Source organism: Pipistrellus hanaki (genome assembly GCF_964339955.1).
Source record: "Pipistrellus hanaki genome assembly, chromosome: 8".
NCBI classification, from domain to species: domain Eukaryota; kingdom Metazoa; phylum Chordata; class Mammalia; order Chiroptera; family Vespertilionidae; genus Pipistrellus; species Pipistrellus hanaki.
Genome location: NC_140510.1, coordinates 80,755,547 through 80,775,659, shown reverse-complemented (window position 1 = coordinate 80,775,659; position 20,113 = coordinate 80,755,547). Strand labels below are relative to the sequence as shown.

At 37.0% G+C, this 20,113-nt stretch overlaps 1 protein-coding gene across 1 annotated transcript in view; it reads left to right on the top strand.

Moving 5' to 3' along the window:
• The window catches only part of ERBB4 (erb-b2 receptor tyrosine kinase 4), an 823,165-nt gene that overhangs the window by 295,113 nt on the left and 507,939 nt on the right, over positions 1 to 20,113 (top strand). Inside the window, exon 2 of the mRNA XM_084891653.1 lies at positions 12,533 to 12,684. Coding sequence (XP_084747779.1) covers positions 12,533 to 12,684 — 152 coding nt within the window. The remainder of the gene's footprint in view (positions 1 to 12,532; positions 12,685 to 20,113) is intronic.

The window sequence follows — 20,113 nt, the reverse complement described above, 5'->3', positions numbered from 1 at the left end:
TACAGAAAGATTTCTTGTTTACAAAATAATCTTCACAAGTTTCTTTAAATTTCAGTAGTATATTAAAAATATGATTGAAATACATAATTCTATTGGAATTTTTACGTTATGTTAATTATAGAATATTAGTTACTATATATACGTGTAATGCATGCTTTTATTAAACAGGCTCTTTATACAAACAAAGTTTCCTTTTTCAAGGCTACACTTACCTTTATTTAATCAGGAATTGAAATAAAAAAATGTTGCTAAGGACCTATTTTCTTTTTCTTTTTTTAAAAAAATATATTTTATTGATTTTTTACAGAGAGGAAGGGAGAGAGATAGAGAGCTAGAAACATCGACCAGCTGCCTCTTGCACACCCCCTACCGGAGATGTGCCTGCAACCAATGTACATGCCCTTGACCGGAATCGAACCTGGGACCTTTCAGTCCACAGACCGACGCTCTACCACTGAGCCAAACCGGCTTCAGCCCCATTTTCTAATTATATAATCGACTAGTGCTGTTTAGACAAATGTTCTGAAGCACACTTGCCAGATTCTGTGGCATTGCTTTCCTACGAGCTGCACCATAGTGTGCTTGGGAACCCTTTTTATACAGCAGGACAGTCTCAGGCAGCACTCAGTGTGACACAAGGCATTTGCATGTTCACTTAACCCAGAATGAAGGGTCTATTGGCTTTCTGCCCCTGACTAGCTTTCTAACCTTTGTTTAGCACTTTAACATATCTTATCTCTGCTGTCCCGTCTATGTGTATAAACGGGACTCGATGATCTTTAAAGATTGTTTACGGTATAACATTCTGATAAATAACATGTAGTTTACATATGAGCTAGGAATTCTAACACTTCAATAGCCATCCATCCATTTACTCAATCTTTAAGTATTTATCAGACGCCTATGATGGATCAAATAGTTAGAAATTATATATATACTAGTAGCCTCGTGCACAAATCCTTGCACCAGCGGCTCTCCGCTGCCCAGAGGCTCACCACAGCCAGCCAGGCACGGAACGCTTGCCTCATGGTGCAGTGATGAAGCAAGCATTCTGCCAGGCCGCTCATGCTGCCCACCCTCAGTGGCTGCCTTCCCCCTCCCCTGTAGGAACTCTGGTGGGGCTGAGAGGACTGGGTGCCACCCTCTTGTGACTGTGGACACTGCCACATTTGTTAATTTGCATTAGATAGGATTAGAGTCCTGATGCACAAAATTTGTGCAAGAGTAGGCCTTCCTTCCCCTGGCTGCTGGCGCCAGCTTCCCTCTGTGGCACCCAGGACCCGAGCTGGTTTCCCTCGGCTGCTGGGGGACACCCAGGACCTGGGCTTCCCTCACAGCCCTGGCTTTGTCTGGAAGGATGTCTGGTCTAATTAGCATATTATGCTTTTATTATTATAGATATCAGTAAACAAAATAGATTTTCTATCCTCATAGAGCTTATATTTTAAATAAAGATATAATATGGCCAGTAGTGATAAGAATTAAGTGTAATGCGTTAGCAAAGCACTATTCAGAGTACCATACGCAGACCAATGCCAGTCTGTTGACTCTTCCAGGAGACAAATTCATATTTTGATAATATTTGGAAACTTATAGAGATGTTCAACAATAAGCAAGATCGTCCTGTGGTCAGACATCGTGGGAAATGATGTCAGGAAAGGATCAGGGTTGCAGATTGCATGTGGTTCTTACAGATCAACATAAAGACTTTTACATTCTCATTAACATGAGAAACCATTGGGCATATTTGGACAAAGGAGATAAGTGATTTGATTTAAGGGCTAAAACATATACATATATTTGATATACAATAGACTAAGAAGACCAGAAGGCAGGCAGGAACATCAGATGGAAGCATATTGCAATATTATATAGAAGCTGTGGCGACTTGAAGGACAGCTGTATTAGTCAGATGTGGCTGACAGAATGCCTAAAAACAAAAAAAACCTCACATGTTGAATCATATAATTAAGTATATAATGGGGCCCTCTCCAGTTTTGCTCAGTGGATAGAGCATCGGCCTGTGGACTGAAGGGTCCCAGGCTCAATTCTGATATCCCTCATGATCCTGCTCCAGGGCAAGACTCCGCAAACTTCGTAAGAAGGAAGCCAAGCAGCGCTGGGATGACCGTCATTGGTCCCAGAACTTGATGCAAATGCCTGGGTTGTGGGCTTGGTCCCCAGTAGGAGGCAGCCAATCAGTGATCCTCTCTTATCATTGATGTTTCTGTTTCTGTGTACCTCTTCCTTCCTCTCTGAAATAAAGAAAGAAATATATTTCTTAAAGTATACAATAGAATATAAGGCTATGAAAAATAAGTCTGTCTGTGTCAGATAAATTTCCTTTTGTCTTCTTTGACAAGTGAATGAGAACCCAGTCAAAGATAAGAATGAACCTGGCTCACTGAACAAAGCATTTGTAAGGTGTGGTATTTCTTCAGACATAGATGATACAGGATATATTTGCAACATCATTTACTACTGTTATAGAGAAAGGCCTTCTGGAAAATTGCTTCTCACAGTGATGTCCACCTTGTATTACTCAAAACAACTTATATCTCTTCTGACTCATATTTTATTGCAGATAAGATGAATTTGGACAGTGTGAATCTTGTTTATTGACTGAATCAAAGTCAGGAAAAGTTATCTTTACTAGCAGCTTAACTAAATGTGTATACTAATGTTATTTATAAGATTTTTATCAGAAAATGTTATAAATTTGAGGCACGGATCTTATTTATTGTTTCTTTCACACCTAGCCTGAAGCCACAGGTATTGTGGTTACCCAATTAACTTTAGTTGAATAAATGCATGACAGAAAGAATGAATGAGTGACAGAGATTAACCTAGAGATTTTTGTCTCCTATCAGACACCTAGTTACAATTTACAGATGATAATATTGTGAAAACAAATACCCACATCTCCAGCTCATCTAAATATTTTAAAGGGATCAAACTACTAGAGATTATAGAATCTGATATCCAGAATAACAGACTTTGCATTATGAGAAAACCATTTAAAATAAACTACAACCTGACACATTTTATTATGTAGTCTATATCACGGTTAGGTGAGTGTTTGTTGTTATTGTTGTTATCCAAAAAGATTATGTGACAAAGAATTCCAAATAAAAACCTCCAAAAATCTTGTTAGAGGGTGGTCTCAGATTAGGATTTGTGTTCACTTTCACTGAAAATACAGTAAAGGGTCTTTAGTCAATGCCTTGCCCTTTGTACCCCTTCCTTGTAGCCCATGTCTAGCAATAGCTTGCATTGTTGTTGTTGTTTTTCATGTTAAGGGTTTTTTAGTTATTGAAACACAGCTTTACCTTGAATGAGCCAGTTAGATGAGTGGTCCTGGACAGTGGACTAAGGCCTCGGCTTACGGTTTCATAGGTTAATCCCTGCAAAAGGGCAAAGAACCAGGTACATATAGAGGGGGAAATGAGCCTACATTGAGGTGGCCAAACCATGTGCCCCACCTCGCATGACATTTATCTCACCAGGAAGACCTGCATCTCACTGCGTCTGGCCAGGGCGCCAGTCGCCCAGAGCAGTCTGAGGTTGGAGAATGCCCTAAGGAAAGAGGATCCATGAAAAAGAGCATGTGGGTGAGAACAGGCCCATTTCCACTCGCTGTTCCTCAGATGCAATACAGTTAGTTTGAATGTCCCTAGAAAATTACATTGTATGTTACATTACATCACATTGCCTGCTGTCAGCCAAATGAACATGTGCTGATGGGAAGAATCAAAAAGAATGCCTCATCCTCAAACCAAGGCAGCAGAAAGGCCCTGGTCCTTTTCTTAAGTCACATATTTATCATTGTTTAAGAAACCAGCCTTGAGATGTAAGAGCCAGCATCACATTAAGAACATCTAGTCTAATTTTTCTTTTAAATACTCTGTCAGGGGGGAACTATCCCGTACACTGCCACCTCGGTTGCAGTGGGGAGGCATCAGCAGCAGACCGGTGGGTATCATGCATGAGGGGAGGGTTGGAGGCATGATCATCCGGAGAAGAAAGATGGTTGCTCACGTTTACACACTCAGCTCCCAGGGGCCTCACACCACTTCAGAGGTTTGCATAGTCCCTCTTCATCCCAGTGAGTGCGTCCAGATTCACAGCAAGACTTCAAGGAGGGCCAGATGACGGGGCAGATGGCGATGACTAATTTGGCAGCCCTGACGAGTGGAAATTGTTTGCTTTAATTGCTTGTCAAGTCCAGTACCTACATTAACGTTAAGGACCTAGCACATTCACAATAAACAAAATGCCACAAAGTACATAAGAAGCGCTCTTTGGGTTTGGGAGGGAAAGAGGGTGCGAAAGATGATTAAAAAAGAAAACAAAGACTGCAAAGGTGGGGTGGCGGATTGTGGCCATAGTGGGTAAGGGGGATATATTATTTCTTCCGAGGGTAGATGATAGAAACATAATTTCTAAAACTCTGAAGTGTTTCTGTTTTTAAGCTTTCATCATAGGGATTTTAAGGGACATAATTTAAGAAATAAATCCAATAAAATATGTAAAGGCAGGAAAGTAGTGAGTAATGGGAATGAAAATTTATATGCGAGTAGTTACAAGTCAGTTTTGATGGTCTTTTAAATTTATTTGCATTTATTTTAATTTTACTAAGCTAATCTTTGAAATACAAAATGAAAAAATAATTACAAGAATAACCTATTAGATGGGAAAGCTAGGTTAGAGGAGACTGCTCACAAAGCATGCCATTTGTAAATGAAGACAATCCTGTATAATTTTTAAGTCTATCATATTTTTATCATCTCCAACCATGAGCTTGCTCTCGATTGCAATATGGTTTAGCAGTTTAAGCAACTTTGAGGACATCTGGAGACTAGCGTAAATAAACAAAAGAGGTGAAATAGAGATCAATTGGATTTTAAATGGACCAGCCCATAGCAGTGTATAGTCTATACACTAGCTTTCATCAGTCTGTGGTATAGAGTGCCAGTGTCTTCTCTAGCAACAGATCTATTAGTGAAGATCTCTGATGCCAAATGCCCTTTTTCTTTGGCTCAAGAATAATTTAGGAAGTGTCTTACTTAATACCCTATCTTGTTACTTTGGGGGTCAATAAAAACAGTGGTAAAAGATAAAGATTAAAAGAATACATTAAAGGGTCATATTTTTTTTAAAGGATACTTATTTTTTAGCATTGAAAACTATTTTGTATCTAATTTTATGTAATGTAAATTAGAAAAAAATACTATTTTGGTGCAAAATTTTTCCTTTAATACTTTCCAAGTTAATATATAAAATTAAAAATTTCCAAAATACTGGGTGGGGCAAAAATAGCTTTATAGCTGTTTATATGGAAAATAATACAATAATTCATAGATAATAATATTAGATTAAACTGTGTTTTGCATACTCACAACTACAAACCTACTTTTGCCCCACCCTGTTTAAATCAATTTGTATTATTTATGTTTTTATGCGTAATATCATCTGATACAAATATTTTAAAATCATTAATAGGTATTTTTAATATTCAATAAAGTACAAATTAAATAAAAGCAATAAACTTGGAGGTATATTAGTGGAATAAAGAGTGAGTACTAAGTATATAGTTCATTCCAGGAATATAAGAATGGTTCAGTATTTGGAATACATTAATAATTCACTCTAATAAATTAAAACGTGTTTTTTTTTTCTCTCAAAAGTAGCTAAAAGTACATGATAAACTTCAACATTCAAATGTGAAATAAAAACCTAGTAAAGCCAGATTTGGAACATCTAAAATGATACAATAAATTCTGGGCCAAGGAAAGCATTTCGTGAAGGTTAGGAAAGAGAGGCATGACTGCTATGCCTAGTAATTAAAAGCAATTATCCTAGAAAGACTGACTAGTATCAGCCAAGAATGCAAAATAAAATGATATGATTGAAGACTGAATAAATTAAGGAAATCAAATAAGAACTAATTATAAATTGCAAGGATTTTGCAATGAAGTCAGGTTTGGGAGAAAAATCATACAAAAATCATTAGGATTATATATATATATATATATATATATATATATATATATATATATATATTAGCATATATATAATATAATATTAGTATAACAATATTATCCAACTTAAAATGGAACAAAATTTATCCTTAAGGGGACAAAAGCATACACTACCCAGAAACAAATAGATTGAGAATGTTTTGTGATTTATAAAAAGGGACATATTTAACTTGGTTACACATACATACTAGCCAATGCAAATGTGTGTTTTAATTTACATACAGTGAAATTGACATTTTTGGGTATAGTTCTCTGAGTTTTAACCCATGTATAGACTTAAGTAATCACTATCATGATTTATATACACAAAAATTCAGCCATCTCTATGGATGATGCGCACACAATATGCACATAGTTTATGCTTAGTTTCCTTCTTATGAGCCTTTTAAAACTGCATGGGCTCTTACAAAAGGCCATGGCATTTTTATCAATATACATTCCGTCATGATACTAGTTCAACAGTAGATGCTAAATAATTATTTGTTTCTTAATACGTAGCTCATGTAAGCATTCATTTGGAAAGTTAGGCAAAAATTTGATTTAATTATATGTATTATTTCTCTTCTTGTGTTTCTTGTGTTAGTGAATATAACACTGGTTTCCATAGTCATAACAAGCCTAGAAGCAATACTGATTTTTAGTATTAATAGAGGTATTGTTAATGTTTTTTTTTTCTTTCTCATTTTGCTTCTAATATATTTTCCAGGTGAATCATTTTGTTAATCAATGTTTTTATAATGCTTCAAAATCCCAATTATAGTCTTATTTTTTATTTTTTTACTGAATGAAGATTATGTAATTAATTCTCTGTTGGATATATTGTAAATTGGGAGTCAAGAAGAATAAAAAGCCATGTTTGCAACTATAGCTACATTTACAATGGAATCAGACCAAATACAACAATTGGAAATTTTACCAAGGCCTCATATATAGCTTTGCTCCTGGAGTTACAGTTGGAATGGAAACTCTAAGGGGCACATGTAAATTCAGGGCATTTGAAGCGTGGACTATAGTAAGCTTATAGTTTGGGACTTCATAATAGTGTTGGCAAAGCGTGCTGCATTTTGTTAAACTTGTTTTGGCTGGTGAAATGAATTTTCAATTCTGTTTGATAAACAGCTGGTGAAATCGATGAAACTTGATGACTTTAGCATTGTCTGGTATACATTGCTTGATTGTAAAATCGATTGACAAATGGAAGTTGTAGGCATTCAGTGAAGGTATCGTGAAGACACATACAAACAATTTTTACGCATCTACCCAAACTAGTTCTTTTAAAATCAAGTCTGTCTTTCAAGATAAAAGTTTAGAGGAATATATAACTGATTATATAGCTTCAGTCAAACAGATGTAAAGAAGATTCTCACTAAGACAAAAATATTTCCAAAATGGAACTGTGTATAGTGAAAGTTCCAAAAACTATAATGTTTAGAAAATATAATATTCCGATAAATCAGATTTTCTGTTTATTGAAGGATTACTTTGTTGTTGAAAAATATTTATTATAATGTATATACAAAACACAGCTGATATTTTATTGAACAATGGACTCTGTTCTGAATTGAGGGTTATTATCTGGATATGAGTTATAATTATTTTATAGCAATTAAATGGGTATTATAAAAATAATTTTTTGCAAAGCTCAACACATTCAAAATAATGATTAAAATATTACACCTGTCTTAAAAGAGTTCACAGATTTTGAGGGTTTCTTATATAAGCATATTTTTTAATACAAATTAATAATAATTTATTAAGTACCTCATATATTCAGGATGAGACACATGCAAAAATACATTATTATTATATTAATAGATCTTTCTCTCAAAATTTGTTTAGGATGCTATATATTTTAGAAAATTTTTCATTTAGGTGTTTACATATTTATTTTTTAATACGTTAATGTTAAACTAAGGGTTTTATTTCCAATTGAAAGAAACTTGTAGAACACAGGTTGTACATAATTTGCAATGTGTCATTGTGTACAGTTTAGAAATGTCACAGCAAGTTAATTAAGTGATGCTTAATTACTCCCATCAGTAATTGCATTTAAATATAAACTTGTCTTCAGATACATTTGAAATAATTAAAATCTATATCTCATGAACTATATATTAATAATAGTAGCTTTTTTTCTACAGCCATTTAGTGGGTTTACAAATATTTTGTTATAAATTTGCTGAGAGTAATAGCATGAAAATCATGGATTATTATGTTTCTTGGTCTCTAGAGTGAGTTGGGGAGGAAGCTGGACTTTGATCTTGATTACAAAGATTGTGTACACAAATCGGTTGTTTTTGTCCTCCGCCTTGTGTTGAATATTATTGTAGTTACCAATAGAAATTCATTTCTGGTGTTGGTTGGTTTTAGTAACAATGAAAACTTTCACAATGATTTTCGTTTCATTATGACTTGAATAAATTCAGTCAAACAACCAGAAAGAATTGCTAACATTTCTTAAGGTCTAAACAATAGAATGTAACTAGACTTGAATCATGTCTTTGTATACTATTGCAGCAGCTAGGACCAAAACTCACCATTATCATGATGTGAATGATAATTAAACAATGTAAAATCTCCATTTTATGAAAACCCTGGTTGTTTTTAGCTCATTTCGCAGTCTTCTAAGGCAGCGCTGGGGGGTGTCTGGCCCAAATGCCATAAAAAGCCCAAGAAGTCATTTGGTGTGACCATGCCACGGTATTGCGTGGTAGAAATTCAATAAATCTAGGAGCTTTGTTCACAACAACATACATTTCTATGAATTGACTGATGTTATGGATATCCAAATGGCCATGGCAGAAGAAAGGTTCCCATCCATGCTCTGAGGCATATCTGTCATCCCTGTGGTCCAAGGTGATGGTTCATGTTTGAGCTCCCACATTTCTATGTCAGCCAGCAAATTGAAGAAAGAGGTGAAGAAGAAAGAAGGCAGTGTCAGGCTCCAAGTTTTAAATAAAGTTCTAGGAAGGAATCATAGAATATGCCCTAACTTAGTCCCTTGCTAATCTTACCTCCAAGATGAACAGAGAAATGCCATCTTTATTTGGGTTGGCAACATGCGAGGCTAATATTGTTCGGCCTGTCACTGTGAAGGAAGAGGAGAATGGATGTTGAGGATTCTAGATGTCTTTGTGTCCAATCTTATCACTCTACAAAAACTACATTCTCAGAGACAACAAATGAATTCCATCCTGCTGTGTGAGGGACTTGACATTCAGAAGGGAGAAAGGGAGAATGGATTTTGTTTCCCAAAGTGTGGTACGCGTACCCCCAGGGGTACGGGAAGAGTTTGGTGGGGGTATGCGTTGCACCGGAGTTTGGTGGGGATATACACTGCACCGGGCTTAGCTGCGCCTAATTCTACATTCTTATGAGTACAAGGGGTACCCAGCATTACGAAAATTATAGAAGGGGTGCACATATGTCAAAAGTTTGGGAAACACTGGTAGGAGGTGATCAGCTATAGGGCCCTGGAGGGAGGAGGTGATCTTGACAATTTCTTTAAATGTGAGATTTCAATGAGGAATAGTTTGAAGGTTATGTATTGGCTTTCTAGGGCTACTATAACAAAGTGCTGAGAGTAATAAAATGAAAATCATGTATTATAATTTAAGTGGCTTAAAGCAAGTAGTTTATTCTTTCACAATTCCAGAGGCCAGTAGGGTCTTGCTCCCTCTGAGACTCAGGGTGGAATCTGTCTTTGCCTTTTCCTTGCTTCTGGTGATGACCATTAATTCTTGACATTCTGAGATTGTAGCTGCATCACCCCCATCGTTGCTTCTGTGGCCTCGTGGCTTTCTCCCTGTGTATTCACATGGTGCTTTGCTCTTCTTAGAATGACATGAATCATATTGGATTAGGGCCCACCCTAATATCATCATTTTAACTTGATTAAATCTACACAGGCCCTATTTCAAAACAAGGTCACATTCACAAGTGCCAGGGGTTAGGACTTCAATAAATCTTTTAGAGGGGACCCGATTCCACTATTAAAAGAGTATTCCTAGAAAATGTATTGCTTGGTGAGCTTTAGAAATCCAAGCAAGAACCGAAGCCAGTTTGGCTCAGTGATAGAGCATCGGTCTGCCGGACTGAAAGGTCCTGGGTTCGATTCCGGTCAAGGGCATGTACGTAGGTTGTGGGCACATCCTCGGTAGGGGGTGTGCAAGAGGCAGCTGGTCGATGTTTCTCTCTCATTGAAGTTTCTAGCTCCCTATCTCTCTCCCTTCCTCTCTGTAAAAAATCAATAAAATATATATATATTTTTTTAAAGAAAAAAATCCAAGCAAGAAAAGGTTGTGTTTTGTTTTTATAATGTGCTTATATATGGGATTAAATGTTTGCATTACTTTTTGAATTTTGGATCTAACTTTTGTTATTTTAAATGTGTCAATAGGCAAAAGTAGGCCTTAAGGTGGCCCTAATTATTAAAATATGCCCACTTAGAAAATTTTTCTCTCTGTACTAAACCCCATTCCATTGAACTCCACATAGGATCATGACTATTTTGTCATTTCTGTGTACATGACACACAAATGTGTATATGACATGGTTACCAGGTTCTGTTTCTAGTGTCTTCAGAGTTCACACTTTACAGCATGCCTTAAAGTACTGCATAACTGGTGCACAGATTCTTGCACTTGTGGGGTTTACTAAGTTACTGCATAACTGTTTGACCAGTCGCTATAATGTGCACTGACCACCAGGGAGCAGATGCTCAGCTCAGGAGCTGCCTCCTGGTGGTCAGTGTGCTTCCACAGTGGGAGCTCCACTCAGCTGACCAAAGGGTGCCAGATGCAGGGCTCATGGGCGGAGAGTGCCACTGTGGTGGCTTGAGCCTCTCCCAATCAGGACTGACACGGGGTGCAAGCCCATGGTAGATGCATGATGGGCCAGGATGAGCGGGAGCGACAGGCAGGAGCAGCAGGCAGCATTGGACTGCTGGTTTCAGGCCAATCCCCACGGGCCATGCTGAGAAACCCCACAAGTGCAAGAATCTGTGCACCGGGCCTCTAGTATTATGTAACTTATTCAAAGAAGATTTATTCACTATCTATTTTTTAAACTTTACATATTATCATTATCATCATTATTATTATTATTATAAGATCCATAATAGAGTTTTTCAGTTCATTTAAGATTCAAGTTGGCACATTCAATGGTATAGATTTTGTTCAGGCAAGTATAATAAGCCACGAGAAGTCATCATTAAAACTCTGACTTCTAGAGGACAGAAAAGATATCAACACACACACAACCAAAAACATGTTTGTACACTCATGTGCTCCCATTTGAACAGTTTCAATAGCCGTGCCCCCAATTATGGCAAACAAAGTTCATTTATTAGCAGTCCATTATATCTCAGCACATTGATGAATATATGTAGTAATGACCCTGCTTATATAAAAAAGTTTAACTTTTATTATACAATCTTTTTTGTAGTGTATGCTTGTAAGTATTTAAATCTAAGCTGTTTATTATTTGTATTTTGAAAAGTAGTATTTGAGTATTTAAAAACCCAAGTGTTAATTAGGTAAAAATTGTATTCAGCTTATTTTGCAATAGGGAATGTCATAACGAATGGTCACAGATCCTAGTGTGATGGAGGCCTAGGAGGGGTGTGTTGGGGTTGGAGTGGGTCAATGGGGGGGGGGGGGGAAGGAGACATCTGTAATACTTTCAACAATAAAGATACATTAACATTGGAAAGCATGTTATTTTCACCATCTTTTCATGTCCATTTATAGAATGTATCCTGTGAGAAAACAGGGTGAATTATAAGTCCAAAAGAAATTCTTGTTTAAATGAAATTAAATGTATTTACATTCTTCGTGTGCTCATTAGAAGTGTGATTATTTAAATTTATCTCCTTGCTACGTGTTTCCGTGGAACCCATGGCTTCTTACTCTCTGTCATTAATCCATGCAATTTATGAATGAAAATATGTAATATTACTTTTATGTGGAATGAAAGAAAGCCGATTCATAAAAACAGAGAGAAAAATGGTGGTTTCCAGGGGCTATGGGGGTAGGGTAAGTGGGGGATATGCCAGAGTATACACTTCCAGTTATAAGATGTATCTGTTCTGGGCATCTATTGTGCAGCATGGCGGTTATAAGTAACAATATCATATTATTTGCTTGAAAGTTGCTATGATTACATTTTATATGTTCTCACCACAAGAAAGACATAGTAACTGAGCGAGGTGGTGGAGGTGTCAGCTAGCTATTGATAATACATTTGCAAGGTATCTATAAATGTATCAAATCCACATGCTGTGCACCTTATACTTACGCAATGTTGTATCTCAATAAAGCTGGAAACATAAAGGCACATATATCGGTGTGCGGGTTATGGGTCTTCATGACATTTTCATATTTTCATTGGGGGCATTGCGGTGGTGTGTGGAATACGGACTTGAGGGAGATGGTACTGGCATGTCCTATGAGGGTTATATAACTCTCCATGCATCTTCTTTTTCTTGGCAGTGTGCGCAGGAACAGAAAACAAGCTGAGCTCCCTCTCGGACCTGGAGCAGCAGTACCGAGCCCTGCGCAAGTACTATGAGAACTGCGAGGTCGTCATGGGCAACCTGGAGATCACCAGCATCGAGCACAACCGGGACCTCTCCTTCATGCGGGTACCGTTACCTCCTTCTCTCTCTTCTTTGCGAGCGATGCCCCGGGGCATACCGGTAAAGAGAGATCAGCTTGCTTGTGTCTGATGGCAATGCTCTTCTGGCCAGCAGGGGCCACGTCTGTAGGCCGAGATAAGAGATACCAAGACCCACGCAGAGAGAGAACAGAGTCGCGCTGCCATGGTGACGGGTGTTCTCTGAGTTCAGAGCAGTCACTGCTGCCCTAAGACTGATCAAGATTCTGCCAGGGTGTGGGGCATGCAGCCAGCACGTCTGTCTTTGTTCTGAGTTGCAGAAGAGAGGAGAACTAGGAGAGTCACGGGACTAACCAGATATCACTTGGTAGCTTTAGCTAGTCATACCCTTTCCCGCTCCTTTCTCTTTCGTGTTGGAAATTCTAGATTATTTTATATGCTGTAATGAGATGATGCTGCTTTTCGATCATTCCCCATAAGACATGGAATGTGTGTTGCTTTTCCAGTGCTGGTAATAGACAGACACTATTTCATACTCACATATAGTTTCTCTGCTAAGGGTGGATATTTCAAAGAAAGCGGATAAAACTGTGACTCAGAGACTATCAGGTGCTGATTGGCTCCCTGTCACCTAAGACCTTGGCTTCATTAGCATGGTTTTCTCACAGTAAAATCAGGGATGGTGCATGGCAATAATGAGTTTCAAGTTGCAGCAAGTCAACCTGCTTTTGCCTGTCCCTTAGCTGTTTTCAGTAAGGATGAGCAGCCAGCCTGCTTTAATATAAAATTCTGAAATAGTTCCATTTCAGCCCACATCAAAGCGTCTGACTAGAATGAAATCCAACAGCATAGGGGGTGGTTTTATATTTGTGTTTGTTTCTCTTATCCCCCTTGCTCGCATTTCTATCTATGCCTGGGATAAGCTTGATGCTGTATAGCATGATTGAGCAAAACCCTATCTTGGAGAATTTATGTTTAGAAGAAAACAGATAATTTATAAAATACTTCCTTGCTTTGGGTTGGAAAACGATGCATGGAATAGTTTGTATAAATACCAGCTACCACCGCCTAACGGTTACTGTTTTTAGCTCATTAAATACCAGAGGGAGTGACGGGTGTGTGGGAGATTTTGTCGGAGAGATGGACAGAAAGCAGGATGAGAAAGGTTGTCATGTTTTAGTCATTAAAAACCGGAGAGGAAAAAACAATTTAAATGAAAGATCTGTAGCATAATGAGGTGGGTCCACATGTATTATGGTTTCACCCTTACCTAAAAGGTAATATAGATAATTTAAGTGTAACATTTTCCAATACAGCATGTCTCTTTTATCTGGGCACACATTTTCCTTGAGAGAGTAAGCCTGAATTTAAATTTTTCCTGACTAGCTTTGTGAGATAGATAAATAAGTGGTATATTCATAAATCTGTTAAATGGCTGGCAAGGAAATAAGATTCCTATTTCAAGTATCTGTATTCTCCTACTAATTACTCATTGAGCACAATAGTCACCAGTTGGAACAGATGTTAAGAAAGGACTATGACGATTAACATTCAAAACCCTTAGAACTAATCTTCATTATGTTCAAAGAAACTTCTCCTAAAAGAAATACAGCAGTCAGGTAAACAGCATGAGAGTAGATAGGGTATTTCAATTTATATGTCATTCCTCTTTTTTGTTGCAATTTCATGTGCACTACATTTGTGCTGAAGTAGAACATATTTGCTGTATTTAGATTGACAAAGTTTCCGCTAGGTGCTATGAAGAATATTAAAAAAGGAAGTAGAGAGGATACTATTTAAATATGTCTGTTGAGCCAAAGCAGACATTCTGAGTTAAATGGAATTTTCAAAGCTTTGATAGTTTCTGAAAGTTGTTCCTAAGACTTCTAGACAAATACATATGCAATTTTGTATACATGTATATACAGCTGGTTTTTAAATTGAAACTTGTGGGTTTTTTTGTTTTTTTTTTTGTTGTTGTTATAAATCTAATCATAGAACTTGTGTTACATTTGAGAAAGCTATGCAATTTACACTTATTCTAGGGAAATATATTTTTCCTCAGAAATTAAATACCATTTCATCTGAAAATATACATTGATTAAAAATGTTGATGCTCTTCAGCAATCCTACATGACAAACCAAAAGATGAAAATGTTGCTCAACCAGTGTGGACCAGTGGTTTAGCTTGAACCAGGAGATCATAGTTGGATTCCTGGTCAGGTCACATACCAGGGTTGGAGGCTCAATCCCCAGTGTGGTTTGTGCAAGAGCTAGCCGGTCAATGATTCTCATCAGTGTTCCCTCTCTTTAATCAATAAAAACATTAAAAAAGTCTACATTCTGCTCAGCCGGTGGTGCTCAGTGGTTGAGCATCAATCCATGAACCAGGAGGTCTAGGTTCATTCCCAGTCTATGTCCAAGATGCAGGCTCAGTCCCCAATGTGCTGCAGGCAGCTGATCAATGATTCTCTCAGCACTGATGTTTCTCTCTCTCTCTCCCTCTCCCTTCCTGTCTCTGAAAGGGATAACAATAAAAAAAATTAAATGTCTATATTATTGATCTGGTAGTAATATAAATATATTTCAAAAGGACTTTATTCTTAACCATTGAAATGAAATATCAAAGTGTATTCAATTTCTCTCATTATTAAAAATATTAAGTATATAGTATATCCAGTAGTACTTACAAAAATATGCACATTTATTAGAAAATAAATATTTGAGGAAGGATTGGAAAGGATAGTTATAAGAAATATATCAATATAATTTATAATTTTAACATATATAAATATACATGCATGTAATATACTATATAAATTAGTGACCATATATACTTATATATGTAAATATTAATTAGCTACATTTTTCTAGGATTGAGTCAAATTATTATAAACATATGTAATGTTTCTAAGAGAATATTAATCAAAGTAAAATTGCTTAATAGAAGTTTTTTAAGTCTCTAAATTGTAATGTACTTCCCAGACAATGCCCTTGTTACAAATGTACTTAAATTAGAAATGAATTTATTAGGATGCTGAACAGATGCAAAGTGTTCCTTCATACCTCTGGGGGTTGTATTACTTAAATTGGGCTTAAATGTTGAGTGTAATGATTTTATAGGCTTTCATTAACCTTAATTAGAGAAAAATGCAGGTAACAGGCCCACTTCACTGCATGATTCTTAGATACTCTGATCTGGGGAATTGGGTATATAATGGTTATTTCTTCACCTCTTTTCTATGTAAGTAGCAAAGGCTGGTTCAAAGAGAGAGAATAAATGATGAGACTTTCAAGACTAAATAGAAGCATTTGGACAATGGGATATCATTTACTTCTAAAATCCTCATATTGGGATATAATTAAATAAAACCTTTCATAAAAATCACAATTATGTACATTTTTTATTAGCTATAATTGTCTTTAATATATATATATATATATATATATATATATATATATATATATATATATATATATTAAAATTGAGTTTTTACAGAGTGGAAGGGAGAAGGATAGAAAGCTAGAAACATTGATGAGAGAGAAACATCCATCAGCTGCCTCCTGCACACCCCCTACTGGGGATGTGCCCTCAACCAAGGTACATGCCCTTGACCTGAATTCAACCTGGGTCCTTTCAGTCCTCAGGCTGACTCTCTATCCACTGAGCCAAACCGGTTTCGGCAAGCTAAAATTGTCTTAAATGAAACATTTTCTTTTCTTTTAAGAAAGGACAGACAAACTTGATGAATAGTTTTATATGAGATCAAATCAGTTTTAAAGGTCTCTCTTCAGTCACAAAGAGTGTAATTTAAAGTTCAAGAGTGGAAAAATAAAACGTGAAAAGTGTTGCATTTAGAAACACTGCAATTATTTATCCTGGTCCCTAATTTGAACCCACTTAACTATAAAATATTGTATTTAAGTATATAAGGAGAGTGATAAAAATTTAGTTATTTGTTTCAGTAAATATAAGCCCTCTTTGAAATAATTTCTTTTAAATGTCTCCATAGAAATCAAAATATCTTCTTGAATGTTGAAGTAAATTCTCTTAAACAATCCACTGCCACACTTGTTTCCGAACTTGAAAGTTTTTATCAGGGTTCCTTTCACTTCCTGGTACCTTAGTAACATCTGGCTTTATTAAAGCCATTGTTTTTTTCCTTCTTTGACTCCCAAGGCAGTCACTATTAAGCAAGGCTCTGACAACTTGACAATACATTATTTTTTCAAGTTAGTTCTTTATAATTTTTTTATTGATTATGGTATCACATAATTGTCCTCATCCCCCCATCCCATCCCAAACCCCTCCCTACATATGCCCTCACACCCCCGTTGTCCATAGCCACTGGCCAGGCCCATATGCATGCACACAAGTCCTTTGGTTCATCTCTTTCCCTTACCCCTACCCTCCCCTACTTTCCCTCTGAGGTTTGAAAGTCTGTTCGTTGCTTCTCTTTCTCTGGGTCTGTTTTTGTTCATCAGTCTTTTCTGTTCATCATTTCCTCTAGATGTGTGAGATCATGTTATCTAAGAAATACCCTTGTAAGAACCTAAACTGGGACAAGCCATACAAAGCTTTTTAGAGGGTCAGCTTTTCGGTGGTACTGATTTTGTATTTTCAGAGAGGTGAAATTGCAAGGCAAATACTTGGTTGTTTATTAAGAGGCTATCAATAGCTAAAAAGGAAAAATACAGATGCTCTACCTAATGAGTGAGGGTTGTTTCAATATCGAAAAGACACCGTCCCATGGAAGCATTGGGAAGCATTCATCCTATAAATCATTGAGAGATGAATGAAACATTGGGAAGAGTTCCTTTAAGAAAAACAGGAAAGTGCAAGCAAATATGAACTACATGCTAGACTATATTTCTTTCTTAAAACTTTCCCTCCGAGGACAATGGCCAAAATTCCTACTGTGACTCACCGAGTTCCTCCCATTATTACATTCGTAGCACCTGTGTTGGACTTTGAGATGCACTTGGCATTTTCATCAGTTTACATAAACAACGTGTAAAGTAAATGAGATTAACGATTCAGTCAACTTTGCTTCTTTGAGCAAATGAGCTGGGGTAAGTGGGTTTCTCCCAGTGAATATTGTTATGCAGAAACTGTATTCCCTGTTATAAGAAACAGTATTTACAGGCATTATTAGAGTTAACACCTGTTGGGTTCTCATGGACTAACACCTGAAACATACTATTTTTAAAAATATATTTTTATTGATTTCTTTATAGAGAGGAAGGGAGAAGGATAGAGAGTTAGAAACATGGATGAGAGAGAAACATCAATCAGCTGCCTCCTGCATATACCCTATTGGGGATATGCCCACAACCAAGGTATATGCCCTTGACTGGAATCGAACCTGGGACCTTTCAGTCTGCAGGCCAACACTCAATCTGCTGAGCCAAACTGTTCTATTTGTTGAGATAGGTGCAAGGCACTGTGTTGGATTTATGCTTAGTTCAGTCTATATCTAAGGAAATTGAATCAGAAATTAATAATCTTCCAAAACAAAATGCACTTGGCTCAGGTGGATTCCTTGCTGAATCCTACCAAACATTTAAGAAAGAAATTAAACAAATTTTCTACAATATCCTTCAAAGTATAGAATCAGAGGGAATACTTCCCAGCTCATTCTATATTACTCTAATACCAAAACCAGACAAAGCTATTACAAGAAAACTGCAGGCCATTTTCTCATGAACATAGATGTCAACAATTCTCAGCAATATATTAGCAAGTCAAAAACAAAAATAATATAAAAAGATTTATACATCATAACCAAGTAGGATTTATCACAGGTGTGGAAGGCTGGTTCTACATCTGAAATTCAATTAATGTAATCTAACACATTAACAGACTAAAAAAGACAATAAAAATGATGGTATCAATAGATTCAGAAAAAGCATTTGACAAAATGTAACACCCACTCATGGCAAAATCTATTAGTAAACTAGGAATACAGAGGAACTCCCTCAACCTGTGACTCCCATGAAGGAGGTTGTGGGGAAGGTGTTAGCATTCATGGGGTCAGCAAGCCAATATCCCTCCTAAGGAAGTGGAGCCACATGTTAACTAACATGATGCAAATAAAGAGGAATGCGGTAAAAGGAAAGAAGTCCAGGCCTTTATAAAGGGATAGGCCAGGTTAATGATGGGAAAAAAGAAAGACGGGCAATAAAAGTCTGAGGCCTGGGTGGATGTTGGCTACCTGAAAGGAAGCCCAGAGTGTAGGAAGGTGCTAATAAAGAAAGCATGTGTCAAATGAACTCCGTGGTGCTCCCGGAATGGCTCAGGTTTTTAATCTTTCCAGTGGGACAACTTCACCTCCAAAACCTTTGACTTCTCTGTTCATAATTTATAAGGTACCTTTTGCCTCAGTGTCTTCAATATGTCTTTTTAATTACACGGTTCTCACTGATTCTCACCACCCCTGTGAAATTACGGGATGGTTTCATGTTTCTGGTGAGGGCACGGAGCCCCAGAGGGGTTAACAGATTTGTCCAGGGCCATGCATCAGTGGCTGGCAGAACTCTAACTCAGAACATCCTGAAAAGACTCGCAGTAAAGTGTAAGTTTACAGCTAATTAAGCCAATCATTGTCCTCTATATCTTCATTTCAGGGTTCTTATTGTATCTGTGGCTAACCAGCTGAAAGGGGAACTTCGCAACAAATCACTGCAATATGTCTTCAAACAGAAACAAATCTGGTCCGCACTGACGTTGAATTGTTGAATCATGTCTTGTGTAACAGCCTTCTCTCACCGCCAAATATACGTGTCCAATAACCATGTGTTCTGCTATCTTGAATGCAGCTACAATGGTAGTCTAATTCAGTGATTTCCAGCTGATGTGCTACAGGAATTTTTAAATCGTGCGATACCTGTTTAGTCAGGGCACTGACCTCTTTTTCCCTAGAATGTCAAATTAAAAAAAAAAAAAATGACAACAGCCAACACAACAATAGCCATGTGGTGTGAATGAATCAAAATTATACCTTTTTGTTGGCATGTCGGGAAAATATGTATGTGTTGGTGGGCCACAGAATTTTAGTGATTAGTTTATGTGTGCCAGGAGATGAAAAAGGTTGAAAATCACCAGTCTAATTCATTGGTTAGTAAAACCACTAAGCACATATTCAACATCTTTTCTCCGACTCCATTTGGCCTAAAGACCCTGTAGTTAAGGACTGGCTTAAATTGTATCTCTAATAGGCAGTTGGGACAATATGTTTCCAGAAAGGTCTATCTCCAAAGGAGCTGTTGAAAGAAGTGGGTGTGTTGACCCCGGAGAGGAGAGGACTGAAGCAAGCACAGTCATTGTTTTCAGATATTTGAAGGGCTCTCATAGAAAAGGGAGTGGACGGGTTTTGAGTTGTTCCAGAAGACAGAATTAGGCAGACGTTAAAAAGAGTCGGAGTTTGGCTTAAAATAAAAATGTTGCTAACAATTAG